The sequence below is a fragment of the Mauremys reevesii genome, linkage group 16 (genome assembly GCF_016161935.1).
Source record: "Mauremys reevesii isolate NIE-2019 linkage group 16, ASM1616193v1, whole genome shotgun sequence".
NCBI classification, from domain to species: domain Eukaryota; kingdom Metazoa; phylum Chordata; order Testudines; family Geoemydidae; genus Mauremys; species Mauremys reevesii.
In genome coordinates, this window is record NC_052638.1 from 26,894,377 (window position 1) to 26,917,071 (window position 22,695).

At 37.6% G+C, this 22,695-nt stretch overlaps 1 protein-coding gene across 2 annotated transcripts; it reads right to left on the reverse strand.

Annotated features, from left to right (window-relative positions):
* Nucleotides 1–1,788: 1,788 nt before the first annotated feature.
* On the reverse strand, nt 1,789–22,481 carry UBA2 (ubiquitin like modifier activating enzyme 2). 2 transcript variants are annotated; one of them, XM_039502800.1, is made up of 17 exons: nt 22,194–22,481; nt 19,661–19,744; nt 18,970–19,040; nt 16,883–16,947; nt 16,234–16,334; nt 15,931–16,052; nt 12,679–12,746; nt 12,232–12,353; nt 10,961–11,060; nt 9,984–10,144; nt 7,242–7,335; nt 7,021–7,133; nt 6,780–6,935; nt 5,988–6,084; nt 5,338–5,443; nt 4,358–4,494; nt 1,789–2,699 (listed from the first exon to the last, which is right to left on the reverse strand). In XM_039502800.1, exons 1-17 carry the CDS (start codon nt 22,335–22,337, stop codon nt 2,518–2,520), a joined length of 1,923 nt encoding a protein of 640 aa, XP_039358734.1. In that variant the 5' UTR covers nt 22,338–22,481; the 3' UTR covers nt 1,789–2,517. The 2 variants fall into 2 exon arrangements, with proteins under 2 accessions (XP_039358734.1, XP_039358735.1); XM_039502801.1 differs by lacking the exon at nt 22,194–22,481 and adding an exon at nt 20,615–21,859.
* Nucleotides 22,482–22,695: the final 214 nt, after the last annotated feature.

Genomic DNA, 22,695 nt, shown 5'->3' on the forward strand with positions numbered 1-22,695 from the left:
TGCTTATGTTGTTTAGAGGAAAATCTTAGCCATTTGGCTTATACCTAATTCAAATTCCAAGAGATGAAAAGCAATCCTCAACATGAGTAAACTTGATATCAGAAATTTAATCAAAACTGCAGCTTTCCCTGATGGATACAAATGGTAGGTATTTCTCTAAGGTCTTGCATACCAGTCATTGCTAGCAAGCATTTAGGTAAAATATGAGACAAGGTTACAGCATCTTGGAGACACGCTGTTAGCCTAGATGGCATGAGGTTCTGATTGTGGCATGACAGCAAAGCTGTAATGTAAGGATCACAAGCAGTAGTAATGAAGCCATAAAGTTTCTTTTAAAACACATACACAAACCTTGTAAAGAAAAAGTGCATTTGCCTTACTTTTCTGGAAGTACTGAACACTTGAGTAAAGGAAGATTTACATCTGAACATGTATTCATGACAGTCTATAGATTCTTTTTAAGAAGGGCTGCAAAGACACATTATCCAAACTCTTGTACCTGAATTCCGCCCCCCACACAGAAAGCTACAGAAGCAAAACATCAAGAACATTAGTCCTCTGTCAAAATTTCTTCTCTCTTTTCAAATTGATGCTACTTTGGCATGATTAAAAACACTTTTGGATCATGTCTTCATTTTCAACTTGACATCAAGTCCTGTCCTGTCAACAAAAGAAAAAGACTAAGCATCTAGACCTGGAATTTCATATTTGGATATTTGAATTGCAAAACCAAAATTACAGTATGAAAGACAACTAAATATACAATTGTGGAATCTTGTACTTTTTGTCTTGTTGGCATCTATATCGTTTGCTTTGTTTACAGTTGAAAAAGTAGCTTATGTAGATGCCACAGCCCAGACACACTACCAGGAATCTGAACGTTAAGTAGGGTTATTTCTGTACTGCACATCATAATAAACAGATTCTGTTGAGAATTTCATTTAAAATTCGGTTGATGTGCAAGCTATAATAATAGAACTTATCTGGTCAATTTTATTGGCTCTGTAGGGCTAACACTAGTCATACTAAAGCAAGCAGTGTTGGTTCAGTACGATTGGTGATCTTCCATTTTGAAAATAACTTTGGTAAAATAGTAGTAATCCTGATTTAGGTGCAAAATCTTCATCTCAAGTTGAAATATGTTGCAGACATATTGCAAACTTTCGGTGCTACTAAAATGAAAAATTAATACTTTAAAAATATTGTTCCAAAACTTACACATTTACCACACAGTAATTTTTCAAATACACCTCTACCTCGATATAATGCGAATTCGGATATAACGTGGTAAAGCAATGCTCCGAGGGCGGGAGGGGGCCCCCGCGGGACTGCACACTCTGGTGGATCAAAGTAAGTTTGATATAACAGTTTCACCTATAACGCAGTAAGACTTTTTGGCTCCCGAGGACAGCGTTATATCAAGGTAGAGGTGTACCAAACTGAACTACAGAACTTCTTGTTCGAAAGAAATCCATAAAAGTAGTTTTAGTGTAATCTAATGAACCACATGAAGACCAGTGCCAGCCCTTTCCAAAGCCACTAAGTGGTAATATTCATTGGAGATTACAACCTGGAAAAAGGTGGCTTAAATGCTCACATTTTTCCCCAATAAATTGGGGGAAAAAGTTATTAAAAAAATTCCCCTTCTACCTCAAACAAATTATTTTTTAAGTTCTATACTATGAGATTATGTTTCAAAAATGAAAATAGTACAGTATTAATTTCTGAACACTATACACTGTAAAATATCCCAGAATTCCACACAAACTTGGACTGTGCAAGCAGATATAGCAAGTATTTCAGATGTTGTTTATTTGGTCCATGAGATGTACAGTATAGTAATAGTATTTGAGTCTTACAAAACAGCAAATATAAATAACCTGAAACTGTAACAATACACAAAATTTGCTTCTTACATTGACATACCAGGCAGTACGTGCTGAAAAACTTGAGTAAATTAACATTGTTTTACAGTAATGTACACAGTGCCAGCTGATGTTTAAGATCAGAGAGTTTAAACATAGCACTTCTTATTTCTGTTTTTAAAGAATCTGCTATCTCAAATTAGTTGAGGGTGTGAAAAATGGTTAGATCTAGGCTAAAAATATTTTTTGTCTAGCGAAAATAAAAATCTAATATTTATAAATCTGGGTTTCAAATGGTGACCCTTTACTAAACAAGAGTAGTTTTTTGTCCTAATGAATTATATCTAAACGTATTTACATAAAAATAACATGCTTTGTTTTCATGACTGTTTAAACAAATACTTATGTTTAAGTATTTATAAACTAAGTTTCTACTACATTTAATATAGAATATTGGAAAACTTCTAAGATTCTATTGAAATGAGTGCTTTACCATCAAGAGGAATGGACACAAATTCTGTAAGCCAGTGGTGTGATTCTCCCTGGGAACAAAGGCCATAAAAATAGTCTAGTTCTGGACATTTAACACACCCCAAAGTAATATCTTATTGTATTACATTATCTATATCGTTCTATCATTGGGTATTTGCACTCAGTCTAGTGCTATTATGTCATCTTGCTCTTCTGTCTGGTCTGTACGCATTCTCTTTGTACTGACATGCTCTCTATCTTCTAGTTTTCTCTTGCGGTTTTTATTTTCCATATCTTCATCAGTTTTGCTTGAAGGACCTTCATCATCAGAGTCAACAATCAATACATCATCTTGATCTGGAGCTAAAAAAAAATATCAATTGGTATACTCTAAAAAGTGACTATTTCATTTAGCTTTCAATGCCAAAAATGCACTGATTTTTTTGATAAACCATTCCAACCCTTGAATGTCCAATACTTTTTGTTGGGATAAGGGTTAATTGGCAAGATCTTTGTGCACATGCAAAGTCAATATGAAATGTACATATGCCCTATGTGCAGGTGTTTTAAGTCAAGAATAATTACACACTTGAGTCCCGGTCCATCTTCAACTTTTACTCTTAGTGAATAAACTAGAATTTCTACTAACAATCATATTCCATAAGAGTGAAAAAGAACCAGGATTAGAGAAAAAGAATAGACGGGAAGCTGTGTTAACAAAGAGCTAAAAGATGACAATGGAAGATGTAAAGAGAACAGAAAGGATACATTAGAAAAGTAGATTTAACTTTTAAGAACACCTTGTTTTCTATACGACTATACTGTAGAAACTTTTTTCGAAGTATTTATAAAAATTGCCTCTATCAAAATTTGAAATAATTCTGATCATATTCTAATGCTTATTCTTAATTTAGAAAAAGTAATACATTAAGTGGCATGGGAAAGTGATCACTTTTTTGCACATATATTTTGGGTAGAACCACGAAAGTCATATGAACTTCCCAAAAAACTATAAAACAGAATACACGTATAGTAATTTCTACACAAAACAAGTTTTCAGTTTCATATAATCTGTGCTTCTATGCCACCTCTAAGTGCATAGTAGAAAGTTTCAAATATCTTAACTCAAATTTTAGAGTCCCATATCCATTTGAGTTATTTCTTAAACTATTTAGGATACCTACAGACAGACATTCTAAAACTGCAGGAGAAGATTTGGATATTTTTCTGGTTAGCAAATACTGCTTTCACCGTGCTTTGCTTAGAGTGGGAAAAAGGAGGCAGTGTGTCCTAGTGCCCAGAACACTGGACTTGGTTTTATACCCAACCCTGGTACTGTCCTACTGGCTGACTTTGGGCAAATCACATCCTTCCCAGTGCCTCAGTTTCCCCATCTGTAAAATGGGGATAATACAACTGCTTTGAGATCTGCTGATGAAAATTTAAAAATTTAATAAAATTTAAGAGCTAGATATTATTAGTGTGTGTGTATATCTATCCATACAATTGATTTTTTTTGGTCAAACTACCACCAGCATCGACCAGTTCAAAAGTGCAACAGAAGAAGTATTTGCTTTGTGTGGGTTCATAAAAATAATTTTATTTATTCACCAACATACAGCATGACAACATCATGAGTCTATTTTACACAATCATTGCAAATGACACTCTAGTCCTTTAACTGCCCTATGCCTGCAAAATCCTTTGCCGTTAAACAACATCTTCCTTATAAGAAAAAATATTCAAGTAGTTTAGATTTTTAAAAGTTTACATTTAAAGATAAAATATTAACATTTTAATGATAGTCTCAAAGGTGCATTTTTTACTATTTATATATTATATACACATAAGATGCTTTCATAATAGGTATCTTGGGCCCCACTGCCATTTCACATTAGAAACACTGACTTAGCTTAAAGTCATCATGTAAAGGACACTTATGTTTTAATTGTAGTGCACAATCAAACAGATAGGTTTCTAGTAAAAGGAGCATTTAATTCAATTGCATAAGTATTCTTTACCTGTTGAAGTTGATGGCTGTGCTCCATCATCACTACCATTGGTAATGTTCTTAGAAATTGGTTCTGATGGTTTGGGGCCAACTTTTTCAGGACCGTCTCCAACAACTTCAAATTCTACATCTTTTTCTAGATCTTCACTGTGGAAAAACCCATAGGCTTTTAATCAAACATATAAGCATTCACATTGGTCTTTTCATAAACAAAACCACATACGACTCCATTACTAAGAGAGCAACATGTAATTATCACAATGATAATAAACGGAAAAGCTGTTCAAGCGCCCTCCTGACTGATATGCTTTTTGTATTCACATATACACCTTGCTTCAATGGCCTGTCTGGGAATGCCTCTTCAAATAACAACACTGAGGGAAATAGTCATTTGAACTTTTTCCTCTCAGTTTCCTTCAATTTAATGCCCATTTTCTGTGTTCATCACAAATGCCGAGCGAATGAATCTATTTTATAAGAATGTAAATAATTTACTCAGCTTCCCCACCACATAATTATGTTTACCTTAGTTCTAGAAGCATTCTATACAGATTAAAAAAAACAGGCCAAGATTTTCAGCTGACTACTGATTTTGAGCACCAAACATGCAACCCCTTATTCTGATCACAGGTAGTTAAGTAGTCAATCAATCTTCCATTTAGTTGTTAGTTTTTGATATGATAGTCCAGAAAGCAATACCTCTTTTCTCCTCTGAGATCCACCAACTGTACTTATTTTACATATACATTGCATTCTTGTTTGTGTATCATAAAATTGTTTAATTAAACTAAGATCTCTCCAAGTCCATATTCTTGCAGTAAAATTGTCAACTATTTCAATCCAACAGTAAGACAAGACAAATGTTCCCAAAAAGTCTTCACATGTTTTTAGTCACTTAATGTTTCAAACTTGTTTGTTTAAAATTCTCCTTAGAACAATTCTATAGAATATATATTATAAGTAAGAAAACAAATGTTCCAAAATCCTTACCTATGAAGCACATTGATTAACAGCGTATAGTCCTGCAGGAAATCATCGGCTTGTAGCCGAGTGCCATTCCGAATTCCAAATTCTGATAACTTCCTGTGGTTATTTGCTATGAAAATAGTAAAATATTGTACAGAATTTATTTTTACAAAAATTCTGGTAAGAACTAGAATTAGTACTAGTACTTCACTGAATATTAGTTTGCTTTTTAAAACCAGTAATTCACTGTAAAAAAACGAGACTGGTAAAGTACATTTGATTTCTTTAAATAAAATTATACCTATATTATAAAATAATTAAAAAAGGCACAAATATACATTACAGTTGTATAGGTAGAGTTTAAAGCATAAAGCCAGAAGATGCAGCCTTCTCATTCATTTTCATCCCATTTTCATATACACGCTATAACCCTTATGATCTTTCCAATACCTTGGCAAAACAGAATAAAGGAACTGAGAAACGTTTTGATTCCGTTTCCTGATTGCTCTGCATCCAACTTAACCCTTAATATCTTTAATACATTTGTGCATAACTTCTGGGGAGGCTTTTGTTTTATACACAGGATTACTAATAAAAAGGTTAAAACAACACTATACTAAGCCATCTGGACTCAATGCAGTTTCAAACAAACCAGAACCTTACTATGGACATACCTTCTGTTTCTCCCTCCTCTGAAGATATGAGAATAGTCCCTTTTCCATCATCTATCTGTACATCTGGTGCTACCATAGCAAATTTTTCTTTCACTATCTGAAAGGATAAAAATGACAAATATTGAACACTCTATTTTAAGACCAACAATTTCTTCTTGAGGCATTTGCATTTAAAGCCTATTAAACATATATCTTATTCATTTGATCAAATTAAATTCCCCCACCAGAACTGGAATCTCAAGACTCAGTCAATACAAAAAATGTCTAAAGTATGTAACTGGGGCCCTCTCTTTTAGGTGTTCAGGTGGGTTTTTTTTAAATCTAATTTTAAGATACTCAGCAAGAGACAGGATGTTATAATAGATTTTATTACTTTCACTGAAAATTTACAAAAGTCAAACGTTCTTATACAATGACAGTATTGTATAAGCAGCTTTTTGGGGTAGGATTTAACAAGTCGGTTTTAATAATCTGAGGTATTACTAGCAATACAGGTAGGGAATTTTATTTCATTTTCTATTTCTTAACAAAATTAATCTCTGAAACTGACATTTGTCTTTAGACTTCCCTTACAGAGTTTGAAATGCAAATTAAAAAATATATCTAATTAGTTTGTGTTCCCCTTTCTCCTCTTAGTACCATAATTGCTAACCTCAACATACCTTAATAAAAAAGGTTAAAATATCAACAACATTTTGTAGTACAATAAGTGTACTTAGCCTTTGCATTTTTTTTTTAAATTTAAATCTGAGGTTAAGTAAAAAATGACATTTAAGGTTTCAGAGTCTTTACCTTATCCTGTAATGTCAACACAGTAACCTTGTGTACATTAAGTTTCACTGTAACTTCTGGTTTACTTGCACACACATAGCAATTGGGATTTGGAGGATCCAAGGAACAAGGAACAAGTAGCTTCTTTCTTGGGTTTGGTTGTTTGTTTAGAAAAATCTTTGAGGAAGAGGAGGGTAAAAAATTATGGTCAAATATATAATGAATAACTTAAAAACAAAAGCAAAAATGTTATCTCACTTACCGTTCTACAATGCTCTATTTTTCCTGATAAAATCTTCAAACCCTCCAGCACTATCAAACCAGCTATCACTGCATTAGTTGTAGCTATAGCAGGGATTATATTTCCTGCCATTGCTGCAAAAAAGCAGAAGTAGGTATTTTTTTCCAGTGCATGAACCTTTAAAAAAGAGTGCTAGAGAAAAATACTTCATTTAATGAAGTCATTATTGATATTATTCTTACACTTGATATCAAATCTGCTCTTCATATTCATGCTGAAAATGTGCATCCTGAGGTTTGCAGCAGAAGTAACAAAATCCATTGCAGATGGGTCATCCTGCCAACAAGTTTAACAAAACATTTTAGAATAGATTTTAAATTGGAAGAAATGTTTGCAAAAGTCTATTACCATAAATACAATTTGAGAGATCTTGTACAATACTCGGTAATTCAAATTGATGCATTTCTTCTTTCACATAGTATTGTTTCAACTTTTAGGCAGCATGGTACTTTAAACAAATATAAAGACTAAGTATTTTCATTTTGTAAATGGATTTACATAATGCTTTAAATGTTCAAAGCAAATTCTAGACACTAATCCTCACAACATCCCTGAAAGTAGGTGAATGTCTTATCTCCAAAAACAGATAGGAAAACTGAGAAAGGGCAAGTGAGGTGACTTGCCCAGGCTACAAAGCAGGTCTGCGACAGAGCCAGGATTAGAATTCAGAACCTCCTAATTCCCAAATCTGCGACCATTCCTCTACCACACTGGCATCTCATGAAAAAATAAAGGTATCTTTCTCCTTCATGTCAAAGCCAAACCATGGAGTTCAGGATTCTACTTTTATCAAATAACTGCCAATATGGAAAGACCCTAAAAATACAGCATAAAGCATTTTCCTGTATTTGATGTTGGATGTTTTCAACTATGAAGAAAAACAGTCTTGAACTTATGGCGTTTAAGTGAAGATCCTGACGGTATGCTGATGCATAGTAGCTTGCAGGATTAGCGCTTTAGTGGGAATTTTTAAAAAAAAGTGTATTTCCAATTAAGACTTTATATTATCTATTACTAATTTGACATCTTAACTGTTTGTTTTTTTTTAAATCTGTGTTTTATTGAATGCTGTGTAGTTGTAGCTATGTCAGACCCAGGATATTAGAGAGACAAGTGAGTGAAGTAATATCTTTTATTTTGTCTTTTTGTATAATACTGGATTCACTGATAATTCAGTTTGAAATTTGACTCTTCTTATATGTTGTTTCTATTAACAGCTCTTAGTTCCAACCACATTTTTTTTTTCAGAAATGGCAGTACAACAATCCAGATCTTTTACTATACAAGTGTACTGCAGAAAGACTATTGTCCGGCTATGCCAAAAAGAGGACATGAGACACTGGATGCGGTTTAATTAGGCTGCAATTTTATTCCTAAATGTCTGGAAGTACCTGGCAGATAAAATTGTACAGTGCAGGTAATTCCAAAATCAAGTACATATACCTGGGGGGTACAGGGCTGCTGTCCACATTCACACTTTACCTATCCTGGCCCACAGCCAACCCACTGCTAGGATCTTGCCCCCTCCTCCCGAATAGGGGGTGGGGGGCTATAAAAGAGCAATGGATTTACTCCCTGCTGTACCAGTCACAAGAGTCCTGAACCCCTGCCCCTGTTTCCGCTCCTTTAAGGAGTACCTCCTTTAAGTCCTGTACCAATTTTATCTGATCACTGCATCCCTTCCCTATGGAGTACTTGCATGAGACAACAGCCCCAAGCTTACATAATGAGTTGCAACATCACAACCTAATCCCCGCTAACTTTTTTTGCCCCCCAACAAAGCCTCCAACCAGCTTTGGGGAAGGCAAAAAAAATAAATAAATCCCCCTGGTCTAGGCCAATCTGCATGGACATAAATAGTCCCGCCTTTCTTTTGGTCACCTGGGGAGGATGGTTAACATCCCCATACTGACCTGACATGAACCTGCCTCTGGCCTTTTCTGATAAGCCAGACAATGGCTCCCACTGCTTAAAGTGTGGTGTCATTTTAAAAAGAAACTCTCCGCTGTTCATTTCTACTCAGATAGCCACAGCTCACAGACAAGATTACATTATTTCTGATGTTCAGACAATACCCAGATCAACTCTTCTATTCCTCACTTTTCTTTAACAAAGTTTCATAATATATTAGATGTCTGTGGTTAGAGTTTTGCACTAGCTTTACACAGTAATTGGCTCCATCCTTACACCTCTGTGTAAGGGCCTATATTGGTGAGGAATTAAATGGATATGACTAATAAATTCAGTATCTGCCATTGTTGTTTCAAGTGCTGTTGTAGCCGTGTTGGCCCCAGGATATGAGAGAGACAAGGTGGGTAAAGTAATATCTTCTACTAAACCAACTTCTGTTGGTAGACGGGACAAGCTTGGTAGAAGCTTGAAAGCTTGCCCCTTACACCAACAGAAGTTGGTCCAATAAAAGGTATTACCATATCACTCTTCTGACTAACAAAGTAAAATTATTTTAAAAGCCACAACTGGAAGTGGCAAAACTGCTCCACACTGCTCTAGCAGATGTGTCAAATTTTACTGCCAAACACTTGATCCTTCTGCTTAATGTGTGACCATGGGTAAATCCATTGCTCTTTTATATCTGCCTCCCCATTCAGGAGGGAGGTGGCAAGGTCCTAGCAGCGGGTTGGCTGCAGGCCAGATGGGTAAAGTGGACAGCAGCCCTGCACTCCCCCCCAAATATAAGTACTTTATTATAGAATTAACTGCACTGTACAATTTGATCTGCCAGACTGTTTTAACTATTGTTGTACATCTCTGTTAAAGGCTAAGTACAAATAGTCATTCACACGATTAGCCAGATCTATTTTTTGTTCCTAGAAGTGCTGCTCTACAATCAAACTAAGCCTTTCATAATTGATTAGCATGTTTACTTAGCATATGACCAGTTCTTATACATCTTCTGAACTAACCTTATCCCATATAAGCTCAGCTCCATCACCCTTTTCAGCTAGGTGAACTCTCAGAGTTTCAACACTCTTTGAAAACAGACGTGCATAGCTCTTGACATCTAGAACCTGTTGGTCTTTCAGGCCTAAAGAGGAGTCATTCTGTTGATCAGACATGTTTTTCTCTTCAAAATGAAAGAAAAAAAATTTAGGTTACAAATATTTAGGAATTTCATAGAAGTCTTCTTAAAGACGTCAGATTTGCCAATTTTAGTAAAATTGTTCTCCATTTAGAAAACATGCAATTATAAACCAAACTAGAGTGACTGAAATAGTATATAACAAATCTGCACTTACTTCTGCATTTTCAAAAGCTAAATTGTATATATTCATATCAGTAAGAGGGCTGAAAACTCAAAACTGCTGTAACTAATACAAACACAGAAGGGAGTCCGAAGACGATCTCAGTATGAGCCATTTTTATTGTCAAGAATGAAGTATAGTTTAAACGACACTTGATTGTTACAGCTGAGGATATCAGTGTTTTATATGAGGCTTCACCTGAATCACAGAATATCAGGGTTGAGAGAGACCTCAGGAGGTCATCTAGTCCAGCCCCCTGCTGAAAGCAGGACCAATCCCTAGACAGATTTTTGCCCCAGATCCCTAAATGGCCCCCTCAAGGATTGGACTCACAACCCCAGGTTTAGCAGGCCAATGCTCAAACCACTGAGCTATCCCTGACATACAGTTTTTTAAAATGAGAACTACAGAATTGTGTATTTAAAACCTGAAATAGCAAATGCAAGTCAAATTTATAAATGCATTTTCATTCTCCATAGAAACAGCAAATCTTCAAAGAATTAAATAATGTCAAAATCAATATTTTTAAATAGTTACAATGATATGGGAAGTGCATACAGTTTTATATGGTTGAATTCTTAAAGTATACCATACAAGAACAAACAAGAAAGAAAGAAAGGCGGGGGCGGAGAGATTACCTTGATTCTGTACTTCGGTCCAGTCCAATGGTACAGGAGGTTTCCTTTTTTTCCACAGTTTATCCATTGTCAACAGATATCTAATATCATCTTTGAAAAGCTACAAAACAATATGAAAAATGAAAAGTAAAGTAAAGATATGTACCTTGTTTTACTTCATTTTTAAATCTACTTTAAGATTAAGAGTTTGTGTTTCTCTACCAGAGAGCACTTTCAGCCACAGTGATTACAATTATATAACAATTCCTGTCACTTCAAGAAGGCACAAAGGGGAAATAGATATTGAAAAGTTACTCCGAATCCCTGCCTTCTAAAACATTAACTATTTTATGTAAAATAGAAATAAGCTATGCTTAGCACCCAAAATATTTTACCACCCATGAAGTGTCAAGGGAATAGTGATACCACACAAACACACACTGAAGTAGTCATTGCAAGTATGGGCACGTGTGCTGAAGGGCATTTTTACCTATATGTCAACTTAAATAGTTCTCTAATTCTAAGGACCATGGTAACTGCCTGCACTGCTTAACATCACGGTCCTTAACATGCCTGTTCCTAACTTCTGTCCACTAGGGACAACAGTTTGGGGAGGGACTCTAAAACAGCATCTACATCCCTGCTCCTGGGACTGGTTGCACCCAGAACACAAAGGAGAACCTTCTCATACTCAGACTGGCATCTGCTTATGTCAGAGGGGCTCCCACAGAGCTCAAAAATAGTTTTTGAATTTTTCCTCTTTAAAAATAACTTAATCAGTTGTAAATTTAACTACCATTTAGTCATTACTCTGGTGCAACAGAGGCAGCTAGTAACTGTCCCGCCACTGGAGCACAGGGAAAAGGTAGGACCACAATGCTATACCAAGAACTACTGTCAGGGTATGTCTTCACTACCAACATAAAAGCGCTGCCACGGCAGCAGTTTAACATGGCTGTGTGGTTGCTGCACCAGCGCTGGGAGACCTCTCACCCCCATGAGGGAAGTAGCTCCCAGCGTTGGTGCACTGTCTACACTGCCACTTTACAGTGCTGAAACTTGCATGACTGGGGGGGGGGGAGGGGGGGTTGTTCACATCCTTGAGTGAGAAAGTTTCAGCACTGTAAAGTGGCAGTTTAGACAAGGCCTCAGTGTCATATCATGATTATTATTTTTCTTAAATAATTAGATTTGACTGCTAACTTAAAGCATCCAAGTTGAAAAATTTTGCTTAAGTTTATAATAATGCACACACTTCAAACAAAAATACATATTGGGAGCAAAACTACTACCTTAGTGAAAAGTTTAACTGGATCATATCCAGTTGATTTAGCCCATTCCTTAGTTGAAACACGTTTAATATCACCATCTTCATTGGATGCTCTTGCTCTGGCTTCTGCTTCTGTTGGCTCCCCTATAAAATAAAAGGTTGATTATGTTTTTGAATTTAAAAAAAGCAAGTTGTGACCCAAAATATTTTTCATCATGGATAAACTAAAGCTATCCAGGGAATAGAACTGAACATTCACCTGTCTTTGAACTATTCAGAGGTTTTTTCTCTCTGCAATCCGTTGGCCTATCAGAGAATCCAAAAGGAGAAGGGAAAGTAGACAGTTCTCAGGATCGTCTCTTAATAGACTAATATTAATTGAATATCATACAACTAGCTGTAAAACTGAATAGGACATTTTGATTAACACAACTGATATACAATCAAGTTACTGATTTATGTCACTCACAGGCAGCTTCAGGATCAGCTCTGTCAGGGGATACTTCCTGATCAGCATCTTCTTCACCAAACAACTGACTGTGTATTTAAAAAACAAAACACAAGATTATCATAAGATAAGTAACTACTTACATAACAATTGTACCTGTTTTTTTTAAAGCCTGTCATAAAAAAATTAGTGATAGATGCTTTAATAATTCCAGTCTATTCTACTTGATCATCACAGCTGTGTTAAATCTAGTATTTATATTGTGAAAAGCCACCACAGCAGGGGTGGACAAACTACAGCCTGCAAGCCATTTTAAGCCAGTCCGCGAACTCCCACTGGGGAGCAGGGTCTGGGGCTTGCCCCGCTCCGGCGCTCCAGCTGGAAAGCAGGGTTGGGAGCCGCATCATAAGGCTTCCAGAAGCCGTGGCATGGCCCCCATCCAGCTCCTACAGGAGCTGCAGGGGCGGTGTCTGCAGACGGGGGAAGCGTGCAGCTGTCTGGCTGCACCTCTGCACAGGAGCCAAAGAAGGGACATGCTGCTGCATCTGGGAGCAGCTTGAGGTAAGCCTGCACTTCCGAGCCTCTCCCCACGCCCCAACCAATCCCCCTCCCACCCTCCAAACTCCTCGGTTCCAACCCAGAGCACCCTCCTACACCCCAAACTACTCATCCCCAGCCCCACCCAGAGTCGAGAACCCTCCCCCGCCCTAGCCAGGAGCCCCCTTCCTGCACCCTGAACTCCTCATTCTGGCCCCATCCCAGAGCCTGCACCCCCAACCAGAGCCTTCACCCCCCTCCCACACCCAATCCCAATTTTGTGAGCATTCATGGCCCACCATACAATTTCTCTTCCCAGATGTGGCCCTTGGGCCAAAAAGTTTGCCCACCCCTGCGCGATAATTTCTCAGAGCTTCTATAGCATGGAAGTGTGATGTATATACCAAATTTATTTGGACCTCAAAAATGATACAGAAAATATTCTGAGAGGGGAGCATACTTTGATAAAAGAACAGACTAATTAAAAGTCAGCCATACACAGTGTGACAGTTGGTACCCCATATTCATTCCTTTTTCAAAATTATGACAAATTTTGCACAAAGTATGCCTCATGAGGTATCATTGGAAAACTCATAATTTGCTGATCATTATTGTCCCAGTACAATGTGTGCCAAAATTGTATATAAAGTTATAAGATTCTACTGAATGATGTTACTAAGACATATTCCAAATCTGGGGAAGCAGTCACAAACCAGTTCCTCGGAGACAAAAGGCAAACTGACGCCTCAGCCAGGTGTCAACAAAATCAAATAGACCATCATCTGGTTAAATGGCCATTCTTTGGCAGGAAAAAGGGTGAGAGTGAGAAATTTACATATTGGTAAAGAAACAGCTGGAGGTTCCTGTACCCACAGACTCTCTCTCTCCTGAATCTCTGCTGGAGATGATTCTCAAAGAGGAGGAAAAGAATAAGAATGAGAAACAGATGCCTCAAGTTGTTCCTTTCTCTCTCTCCACGGCAACCACAACACCTGAGGAATAAAGAAACAGCTTTGGACTGAGCGGGGAATCCTGCCTGAAAGGAATTCTGCCAGTATGACTGCCAGAACATGTGGTGAGAGAGACCTTTTGCTTTGAATTCACTTACCTTGCTAAGTTAGGTATTAGTTCTGTTTTTACCTTTTATTTCTTTGTAAACAATTCTGACTCATTACTTTTTTTTGCCTCATTACTTGTAGTTACTTAAAATTTTTATTTCTATAATTAATAAACTTGTTTTATTATTTTATCTAAACCAGTATGTTTGGATTGAAGTGTTCAGGAAACTTCATTTGGGATTTGTGCATTTCATTTTCTATTAATGAAATGGACTTTGTATGAGCTTGTGTTGTCCAGGAGAGGGCACACTTTTGGGGAAAGTCTGGGACTGGGAAATTGCTGGTGTTGCTCTGAAGTGTAATTCAATAGCGGCTGGCTGTAGCATTCATACAATATAGCTGGGAGTAATTTACATGCTGGAGGCTGTGTGGGGGCAGACCAGGAGTGATTGCTCTCACTGCGAAGCAGGGTAAAAGGCACCCAGGCTGGAGAATTGAGGGGACACAGCTGTTAAACAGTTCAGATTGTACCCTGGATAACGTCACACACAGTTATAGGGCAAGAAAACAAAATGCCCATAGTCTGGACTTCTATAGAGCTGATATAAAGTGAAGAATGGAATTCCAAATGGAAAGTTCTTACAAACATGGACTGAGACATTAACTAGTCCCATCCTGCAGTAGAGCTATTTATCTTTCCTATGAACAGAAAAAATCCAGAATAAAAAAGTTCATTTCATGGCAATTTTGTTTTAAGGCTGCATGACCTAAACTCTTGAAGGAACACCAAGACCTCTGACTGGGAACATATACTTGAAACAAAAGGCAAGAAACTATCAAAAACCACCTCTATCTCTCTGTTCTGGCTAAACAGGAAGCTAGACTCATCTATCATGTAATGCAGTTTATAACTGAAAACAAACTAAGGCACAGAGGGAGTTAGTATTCGTTGCCTTTCAAATGTCTGTTGAGAGGGTACTGCCTTTAGTACATTTCCCTCAAAGCTCACCATCTTTACTGCTATCAACCAGTCAACATGAAAGGAAGAGAAAACGTTTGTAATAATAAATCTCCAGCTCAGAAATTTAGTCCTGAGGTCATACTGAGATCTTGCAGGTAACATCTAATCTTAAATTATGTTCTTTTCAGCAAGACAACACAAAGCTAAATGGAAACAAATGAGCTGTAAAGCCAAGTTTCCCTTAAATTACCTCCTCATTTATATAACTCCAACAATACTGTGTCTATCCCTTTTATTTATACTGAAATAAGCCGGTGCCTCTAAAGACAGCAAATTTCTTCAACCAATAAAGTAATTATGGTAGCAAATGTGCCTTGGCTTCCCACAAAACACGATTTATAATGAAGCAAGAGGCAAACACACATCCAATCAACTCATATCAATGTGCCTAAGAATTTTTTTGCCAGTTTCTCTCTGTGATACTAGAGTATCAGTCTGTTTTTAGAGTTTGTTCTATCATTACGTGAAACAGATTGGGCAAGTTATCAATATGTTTTCAGTGCATTCCTCAAGTGGTAGAAGTTTGGAAAAGAAAAAAGGATGCTGTAAAGTAATTTTTAATTTGCCTATTTTATTTTTTTGTCGCTGGAGATACATTTAGAAATTAGAAAACAGTGTGCAGTGTGATAGCTATTTTCTTAAAATATGTTTACTTACTTGAACAAATACTTTGCCCACACAATGCAGTGGATAGGTTCTGATGGAGTGTTGCGAATTGTGCAGCCTGGAAAAGTCTTCTGAGTTGGTTTAGGATGACATTCATAACACTCTGTCACTCCCTATAGATTCAGGCAAAGATAACTATTTCCGTAAGTCACACTGTGATGGCTTTGTTATGGTATTCATCATTTAAAAAGTGACAATGTTAGCAATATCTCGATAAACATAAAGGACATTATCCAGCCTATGCTATCCGAAAAAAATCAATGAATCAAACAACAAAATGTTATACCAACTAACCTTTTTGATAACTGTTACTTGTCCAAGGTAGCCTGCAGTTCCACTTTCTATAAGAGGAACATCAGCAGCCAGACACATCCTGTTCACATGGTTACGTGCAGCTGGAAGAGAAAGCATTCAGGATTAATTTGAATATTAACTAAAAAAGAATGTTTGACTTTGGAAAGGCTGGAGACCAGCTTTCTGCATAATATATATCTGCATCTACCTCATTTTATTGTACACACCACCATGCCTCTCTCAGAACACCAATCTTTCAGTTAGTACAATACATTAACAGCTGTTTTTCATATAGAAACCTCCAACTAAAATGTAGTTATGTATATACATCAAGGGGACCTTCCTACCGGGTGGGGGTACACTTTTAATTCTAAGCACTTACCATATACGCCACTGTTCATTTTCAAAGTCCAAACTGTACAAACATGAAGTATATGTTAAAGCCGCCTTAGTGAAGTAGGTAAGCAGTAGCGTCATTTTGCAGGTGGCGAAACAGAGATAGAGCCCGAGTGACTTATCTGAGGCTGCAAAGGGCATTAATGTCAGAATTGACATCAGATCACTGTAATTTTTAGCTTCTATCCTTCTATGTGCCAGTCACATTTCTTTCATCTCATAAATAAAGCCATAAAAAATGTAGGAATCTCACCTCTGTTATCCAAAGCATTCATAACCAATGTAAACTGCCGGAAGAATTCTACATTATAGTCAGGGCTGTAGAAAAGAAAAATTTTTAAAACCAGCTTACTATATGGCTTTTGGTTATTATGGCACAGCAGAAATTCTACACATAAAAACAATGCAAGCAGAAATGATATCCATGTGATAAATTGCTCAGACATATGCTAAGTTTACCACTCACCTTTAACTACTTCACCTGTCCTCTGTCCAATTTAAAGTCTCATATTCCTCAACCCTGTGGGGCTAGGAATGGGAACATTATACTACTGAAAAGGAGCTATTCCAAGCTTCCCTACTGGACTCAGAAGCCCAAAACAGTGGACTTTAAAGATATGATCTTTTTTGTTTAAAAATGCTATTAGTTATAAGTTATTTTGGAAGGTTTTTTTTCTAAATTTAGTTTTAATTTCTCTCTGAGATATGGTATTATTACTCAAAGATCTTAAACACACAAACTTTTAGAAATGTTTAGAATATACATAATATATAATAGAATAATATACAAACACAATATATGCACAAACAAAATACATAACCACCAACTGTTAAAAATAAAGAACTACTTTTACTGAACAGCATTATTTATTACCTCTCCTATTATTACTGAGAATTAGTCTATAAAATTATTGTCTGATGGAAAATGTCCTTTGTAGTGCCACTTCAAAAAAAAAAAATCACACCCATGATCCAAAGCAGAGTGAAAATCCTCCTTTTAAGTTCTGGAGCAGTAGTTAACTCACCAATAGTATTTCCAGAACTGTGCAAATTTCTGCCAATATTAACCATTATAATTCACACAAAAATCTTTTCAGCCAGAGTGGGACACAATGCACTACATATCCAACAAGTCCCCATTTAATAGCTATGAAAAAACTTGTAAACAGAAAGCATGATGTGCATATAAATTTCACTGGAAAAAGGGGGGGAAATAATGTCTGATAGTGAAAGAGGCAAATTTAATAGGCAAAGAAATTTTCCAAATGTTGACGGGTTTTACAACAAATAAAGGGAGGCAAAACAAAAAGTTGAACTATAAAAATGTATTTGACAGCATCTTTTAATTCGCATGTTAACATTCTAAACCAAATACTGTAGTGATGTTGATTTAGTAATGTTATAACATTAACTGTTAACCCGTTTATAACATTTGTAACCCAATTAGAAAAAACTTCCATTTTTATTCAAGGCAGGGAAAAGGGGTTGGTGGGAGAAGAGAAGTATATTCTGGAAAATACATTTAATGGTTTTAAAATTTTAGGAATGAAGAAAAAGGGTGAAGCTTATAAAGATTTAAATGTCTGTGTGCCAACAATTAACATTAACACAACATAAAATGTGGTATTGAAGGAACTGGAAAAACACAAATGAAACCATTAGAATTACTCTAGAAAGATGTATTTTGTACTGTAATGATCTAGTACATTAAAGACATTAACTGTTCACTAGATTTTTAAATATGTTAACTGTTGACACAGAGCTAGGATCAAATTATGATTTTAAGAGTGTTTCACAGGTATAAGAGTAGAATATGCAAATATGTTAATCTCCACACATGTTAAAGTGTTCTTCTGGTTTTTATTAAGAACTCAACATACTTTTAAAAAATACTCAAATTACACATTTATCCATTTAGTACATGAGGCCCAAGCAGAATTCAATGTTCTAGAACAGTGTTTCTCAATGACCAATCTGTGGACTGGTGTCAGTCCCTGTGATCTCCCTGACACAGTTTAGGAAGGCGGAAAGCTGGTCCCTGGTATCAAAAAGGTTGAGTAACACTGTTCCAGAAAACTTCCACAACGGTTGAAAAAAGGAGAAATTGGATACAAACATTTGAATAAATATCATTAAAAGAAAATTCATAAATTCAGGCCCAAACTCAAGTCACTCAGTTTGCTGTAGCCTCACATTTATAGCTAATTTTTAAATATTTAGTAATTTTATAAAATCTCCTCAAGCTACCAACAAACACTGCATGTTTTAAATAACTATATATATACATATATGAAATTCCTAGTAATAAGAGTATTTAAATAAAATTTAAGACAAACATACTTCATGATACTGTCATGATAAGCTATAATATTAGCTTCTGGGTAAAACTGTAACACGCTTTCCTTGGCAACCTGGAAAAGAACAAACAATTGGTAGTCCAATATTTCTACCTTACATTCAAGATCCAACAAATCTGCAAACACTATGCATTAATACTGGGGTTTAATTTTTTAAAATGAAGAAATACTGTAACAACTAATACTTACTCTCTCAATTATTTTAGAAAGCAGAAAATAATATTACAAGCTATACATGAACCAGACATTTTCAACATTGATCTAGTACAGGGGTAGGAAACCTATGACACACGTGCCGAAGGCGGCACGCGAGCTGATTTTCAGTGGCACTCACACTGCCCGGGTCCTGGCCACCGGTCCAAGGGGCTCTGTATTTTAATTTAATTTTAAATGAATCTCCTTAAACATTTTAAAAACTTTATTTACTTTACGTACAACAATAGTTTAGTTATATATTATAGACTTATAGAAAGAGACCTTCTAAAAACGTTACAATTTATTACTGGCACCCGAAACCTTACATTAGAGTGAATAAATGACTCGGCACACCACTTCTGAAAGGTTGCTGACCCCTGATCTAGTATATACAGTAACTATTTTAATATTACGCTCATAACATGAAAGATGTGTTATTTTATTTAGAAAAGGATAAGTTTTCAAAATTTTCTCCTTACCTGTGCTTTTGACCTCCCAACATGTTTCTTTTGAAACAAAAACTGCCTGTTTAGGTTGCTGACATCAATAGTATCCAGATCAATCTATAAGTACATAAGAGGCAGCCATTTCATATTTACAAACTAAACAGATCAAAAGCAGCGTATGCAACATTAAAATATAGCAGTTCTTCATGCTATCTTAAGAGAACACAATTTTCAGATCCACTTTATCAAGTAAAGTGCAGAAGTGAAAGTTCTTAAACCAATATTAACTCAGTCACATTTCAGGTATGCAGTAGCTTCTATTTCTCTTTTTCCAGATGAATGTGTAAGGTAGTATATTTCAGTTTACATTGTGACACAGTAGCCTTCACTACAGTCTAATACAGGGATTACACAAACTAGTAGTTCCATTGAGCATGTCTGCATACCAAAAACTGATCACATTTGAACAGTTTTGAAAAACTGAGTTAGATAAAAATGCTGACCATAACTTAGCAATCAGCTTAGAGGACAAATCATATTCAGCATGTCACCTAACTTGATTGTTCAACATTAAAATTCTGTTAGACAAAGCTGCTGACATCAATTCCTACTCATGTCATGAGGAAGATTAAAAATATATGCCACAAAATATCCAAAATGTGCAACATGCCCAAACTGACACAGTCCTAAGAACCTTTACATTTTCATTTTACTGATATTGGACAAAAGTAATTTCTTTGTAAAATAACAAAACTATTTTGCACAATAATTATAGCTTTGCTCTCGTTCTCCTTGTCCACTCCTCAGCCCCTTTCTTTACAGTCAAATTTTGATACACTCTCTCAAACTGCTGTCAAAAAAAAGAGAGAGAAGAGTAAAGGGACCAAACTAAGGACTGGATCCAATCCCTACTTATGCTAATAGAGTTGACAGGGTCCTAAAACGGGGGCACAAGCAAAGTACTAAACATGCCAGTGGAAAATTTACCTGTCTTATAACCCTTGATTTTCCACAGCAGCCACAACAATCTTTAGAACAAAACTACTTGCTATTTTTTAACAAGAGTCCAATAATTACAACGTGAGGAAAACACAAAAAATGCCTCAGAATGAAGAAAAATGTTGGTCTTTGTTCTCTTTGCTAGGCTTGGCTCACTGGTACAATATTAATGTTAACTCCATCTGGAACATACTGAAATAAATGGGACTACTTGTGGAATAATGTACTAGTGGCCAAACATGGCCATGGGTCTGGAAACCAGTTGCCAAGTGTCAAAACGTGATTTCTGATAAAAGCTGCTAATTTGGTTTGTTAAGCGCATTTGGACATGAACAAAACTTCTCAGAACTAAACTTAAAATCTGTATTTTCCACACATTTTCAAACGTTGTTTATGGCCAAATGTACAGGTCAAAACAGTGATGGATACAGGACAGGTGCCTAACAGACCGGCTAAATTTATAATTTGCCTTTTTTTAAAACGTTTCTTCACAAATGCATTACATGATAGTAATGAATTAAGAGCTGAAAACCAGGTTTATTTGAAGACATTAATTTTCTGCCCAAAGTGCTAATAGTCCTTTTTTTTTCTTCCCTTTTGCCCCTTCTATTATACTCCTGTTTAGAGATGAGCATCAGGAAACAAAAGTGAAAGCAACAGCCTGAAGGAAGTATCAGGATTGGACTTTCAAGACTGACAGTTTTACAACTCAGTATCTAAAAATACAACTTCACCACCCACATATTTCCCTTTTAGCGTCACCCAGCAGACAACAACAGCAGTCTGTTCAAGATATTAACTTCGCTACTAAAAGACAACAAACATTAAGCACAAATTAACACCGACTTTTGGCTAAGATTTTAAGGGGGCAGCTGAAAAGTGGCAAACATGATATGCTATTCCCCACATGAGTTTTTGTCTACTAGCTTTCGGAAAAGTGAGGCTTCTACTTCGCATGTGACTGTACAATCCCTGTGGGGGAAAGACAGACGGCGATGCCTCCCCATGCAGATGGGATTAGTGAATTATCAGATTTCCTGGAGAGCGAGAGCTCTCACTCTGGTCTTCAGTATTTTCTGGACAGCCCATCCCTACAGTACGCCAAGCGCACACCCTCGTTACACTGGATTTGAGACTGGGGGTTCCCGGGCTCGGAACTTTGTTTATTTTCTGTCAGGGTTTCTTTTCAGACACGCGGGAACTACTCCCCATCCGCCCAACGCAGGCCATCCCCTGCAGCCCTGCCAAGCCAGCTCCCACCTCTCCCCCACCCACTGCAACCTCTTCCCCCTCCAGCCCCGGGCCCATGCGCAGGGGGCCCTGCGGGACGGGGCAGCCCCTCCCTAGTGCCTGCAGCTTTGGCGGGTAGGAGCAGTTTGAAAACACACAATGAGTGGGGGGGAGGGGAGCACGGCGCACGCTCCGCCGGCGGCCCCGCGAGCTGCTTCCACCCCCGCAAAGCGGGCCGGGCTCGGCTCCCTCCGATCCGCTTTCCCCAAGCCCGTATCCGCGCCGCGGCCCCGGTTCGCGCTCCCCGCCCGGCGTTCGCTCCGGCCCCGGGCCGCACCACGTCGATGTTGCTGAAGCCGGTGAGCACCAAATCCTTGAGCAGCTCGCAGCCGATGCCGCCGGCTCCCACCACCAGCAGCCGGGCCCCGGACACGGCCTCCGCCAGCTCCCTGCGCAGGGCGCCCGACACCGGCACGGACATGGTGAAGGGGAGGCAGCGCGCGGGCGGGCGGGCAGCGATTCCGCGCGTCTCTCCTCAGCGCCGGGCCGCGCTCGGGACAACGACGACGAGCCGCAGCCCACACTGAAGCAGCCTCCGCTGCCTGTAACTGTCGCAGCGCCCCCTGCCGGCGGGGAGGAGAACGCGCCGCTCCGAACGCCAGGAGCCCGTCGCGAACGTGCCTAGCGTGGCTTGATGGCCAAGTAGCGACAGCGGCGGGTGGAGACGCACAAGAGCCGGGTTCAGTTCCTGTATTGTACACGAGTCTACTCTGGTGAAGAGCTCAGAAAAACGGCTCCTGGTGGGCTTGGGTCACGTGCTGTTGAGGGTGACAACGGCT

Excerpts from the sequence above, each read along its gene's own strand:
- UBA2 (XM_039502800.1), bottom strand. The coding sequence starts at position 22,337 with ATGTCCGTGCCGGTGTCGGGCGCCCTGCGCAGGGAGCTGGCGGAGGCC. Across the intron at positions 10,145-10,960 it reads GACCGAAGTACAGAATCAAG|AGAAAAACATGTCTGATCAA; the intron begins GTAATCTCTCCG and ends TTCATTTTGAAG. Across the intron at positions 7,134-7,241 it reads GAGCAGATTTGATATCAAGT|CAATGGCAGGAAATATAATC; the intron begins GTAAGAATAATA and ends GCTTTTTTGCAG.